Source organism: Quercus suber, unplaced genomic scaffold (genome assembly GCF_002906115.3).
Source record: "Quercus suber isolate HL8 unplaced genomic scaffold, Cork oak 2.0 scaffold_1166, whole genome shotgun sequence".
Lineage (NCBI taxonomy): Eukaryota > Viridiplantae > Streptophyta > Magnoliopsida > Fagales > Fagaceae > Quercus > Quercus suber.
The window spans coordinates 62,109-64,933 of record NW_027070565.1 but is presented as its reverse complement, the minus strand read 5'-3'; the positions used below and the strand labels follow the sequence as shown (position 1 = coordinate 64,933).

Here is a 2,825-nt window from a genome sequence, read left to right as displayed (position 1 = left end):
TAGCACATAATTATATATTGTCATGTTATTTGATAAGAAAATAAATACTGATTTTGCATTGCTGAGAAATTCTTGAACCTTTCCGGGAAGTGGAAATTACACTGACCAAAGTTTATAAGCAAACATAATTAACTACATAACGCAGAATGCTTAGACAGCAGAAAAGGAATTGTTACTTGTTAAGTTGTTCCTTCCAAAATTATATTCATACTACATGGGACAAAGCAAGAAAGGCACTAATCTGCCTTCTTATTATCTGTTGGCTGGGATTTGCTAATAACTGCAGAACGCTTGTCTTCCGCAGTCTTGGCATGAATCTCATCCCTCTCCCTGAAATACCTCTCAAAGGCCCTTGGAAGGAATCGTGGAATCAAAAACCCAAACAGGTTGATTGAGAAATACACTACATTGGCAACTGCAAGGCTCCTCCCGAACCAAAACCAAGCAATGTCCTACACCACCAACACAAAATCAATCAGATCATTAACACATAATAGAGTAAATAAATTTAATGATAAGTAGTTCCGCCTCTTGAAAAAAAAAAAGTTGGAATTTGGTTTTAAGGAGTAAGCTTTAAGGTTGGAGTTGAAATTGGGAGCTTTTAGGGGGTAAAAAAAATACAATTCATTGTTCACACTTCATGAATCCATAATTTTGAAACACTAATATAGTTTACAAAAACTCAAGCTTTACAGGTACAAATACTTTCTGCTGAGTGCTGACCGTTGATATGGTTTATTGGCACTTAGTACCTAGGTGCTGAAGAGGAGGGGAGGGGTTTGAGTAGTAGCTAGTGTAGACAATTCTAAGCAATAAGCTCCAAAAATAATAATAATAATAATAAATCAATTAATTAATTGAAGTACTAATAAATTCTACTTCCTAGAGCAACGCCGAAATGCCAAATGGCACAAATTTACAAAATACGACAGAGAGAATTGATTTCATGGTTAAAATTTTATTTCTTAGAATACCTCAATAGAACCATTTCAAATAAGGAGCATTGAGAAACAAAAACTACCTTAACTGGGGCATTTGCAGGCAGTGTTTTGTTAACCCACACGTCCTTCATCCAATCAATGATTACAAAGACCCTCCGAACGGTATAGAGCAATGGAACCAATGCTCTCACTGGTGGTGAAAACAAAGACAACCCACTAATTATGTTCTCAGTGAGTATCTGAAAAGAGAGTAAGAACAAGTGAGGTGTTGCTGATCGAACTGCATGCTCATCTCCTCTAGCAAACCCACCCAAAACGTATGCCAGGGGCAAGAAAAGCCCTATTGTGGTTCCCACAACCACATAGAACCTAAAGAATCTGCTTCCCTGGAAAATTTCCTGTGATCCAGAGCTGGCACTACCATGGGCAGGGAAGACCAAGCGAGAGAGAACTAGAAGATAGGCAGAGGCAAAGGCAGGAAAGACTAAATCAAGAAGTGGGACAAGACCACTAGCTGAGAAAACCATGATAAAGGCTACGAGTTGGAGCTCTATTACACGCAGTGATCCCATTACACCACCCATCACAGACTGTTGCTGCTGCTGAGAAATTGGCTTATGTTGGGGTTTCGTGGTTTCAGAAGTGATGGTTTTGTCAGGCTCCGATCGAGGAGCCATAGAGAGAGTTACACCCGACATTTTCTAATTGATTGGTTTGGCTGCTTTCTGGGATTCAAGACTTGGAATCTTCTTGCTGTTAATGAAACCTGAAAATAAAATTTAGCTTGCAACATTATTATGCTGCTGATGTACATGGATGGTAATAAGATTAAAAGCAAGAGTTGGTACAAGCAAAATATCGGATTGAAAAAAATGTTCTAATTGTTTAAAACAAGGATGTTATTTCAACAGTGTTCTAATGTTCTAATTGTTTTAAAAAAAAATTAAGGTTGATTCATAACTCATAAAAATGAAAGTTACCATGAATGGGCCAAGTTGGAGACACAAAGGTGCCAACCAATCGTGTCTAAAAATTAACCAACCCCACGTAAGAATTAGCTTCTATTAGTAATACTAGACAAAATTATAAACGAAGGAATGTGATCAAATCAACAGTTGTTAACAAAAGAGTACAGTACTTTCATCAAGAATGCCATATCAACATCATACTAAATAAAAATGAAATTTAGTGACTGTAAAAACAAAAGGCAACCAGAAGAATGAACATATGAACAACATATCAAAATTATACCCACTAGCTTTAACAAAAAGAAATTAATCATTACCTTTGTTTTTTGGCAAATAGTAGAAAGAAATTTAGACCCAACAGAATCAAAAACGAAAAAATAGATCTTACAGATGCAAAGTGTAAGAACACATATGATTCATTCAACAACGAAAGCCCCTAAAGAAAAGAAAGAAAGAGTCATGGGGGAGGATTTGCGTTAAAAATAACACACAGCGGGTGACACGTGGGGCTATAGTGGGGTGACACGTGGGTGACACTCTACGTGGGGAAATTATGGTCCCACACGTGCAACTTCTACGGCTATGTGCCACGTTGGGCTTTTCACGTTCTCCTTTGGTCTCTGCTATAGATTGTACAACAATAATGCACTAACACAATTAAAAAAAATAAAAAATTCACAATTTTTAAAACACTTGATAGATAAAAAAAATATGGGTGAATGAGTATTAGTGATGTCCACCACAAACAATCAACTACTTCAAAATTCAAATATTATAGTATGAATTTGTTATTGAAATCAAAATTACAATTACTAAAATGGTCAACTATGGACATATGACTAATATAAAATAGATCCGATTAAAGGATGTTCTTATAGAATTTGCTAATGAATTATTTTATGAAAATTTTAATATC

The 2,825-nt window shown here is 36.0% G+C and overlaps 1 protein-coding gene across 2 annotated transcripts; it reads right to left on the bottom strand.

Annotated features, from left to right (window-relative positions):
• Nucleotides 1–2,347, bottom strand: LOC111993754 (uncharacterized). 2 transcript variants are annotated; one of them, XM_065769451.1, is made up of 3 exons: nucleotides 2,298–2,347; nucleotides 1,022–1,707; nucleotides 1–452 (listed from the first exon to the last, which is right to left on the bottom strand). In XM_065769451.1, exons 2-3 carry the CDS (start codon nucleotides 1,637–1,639, stop codon nucleotides 237–239), a joined length of 834 nt encoding a protein of 277 aa, XP_065625523.1. In that variant the 5' UTR covers nucleotides 1,640–1,707; nucleotides 2,298–2,347; the 3' UTR covers nucleotides 1–236. The 2 variants fall into 2 exon arrangements, with proteins under 2 accessions (XP_065625523.1, XP_023881351.1); XM_024025583.2 differs by having other exon boundaries at nucleotides 2,227–2,341.
• Nucleotides 2,348–2,825: the final 478 nt, after the last annotated feature.

Coding starts and splice junctions, on each gene's coding strand:
- LOC111993754 (XM_065769451.1), bottom strand. CDS start 1,639: ATGTCGGGTGTAACTCTCTCTATGGCTCCTCGATCGGAGCCTGACAAA. Junction 453..1,021: donor CTGCAAATGCCCCAGTTAAG/GTAGTTTTTGTT, acceptor TTGGTGGTGTAG/GACATTGCTTGGTTTTGGTT.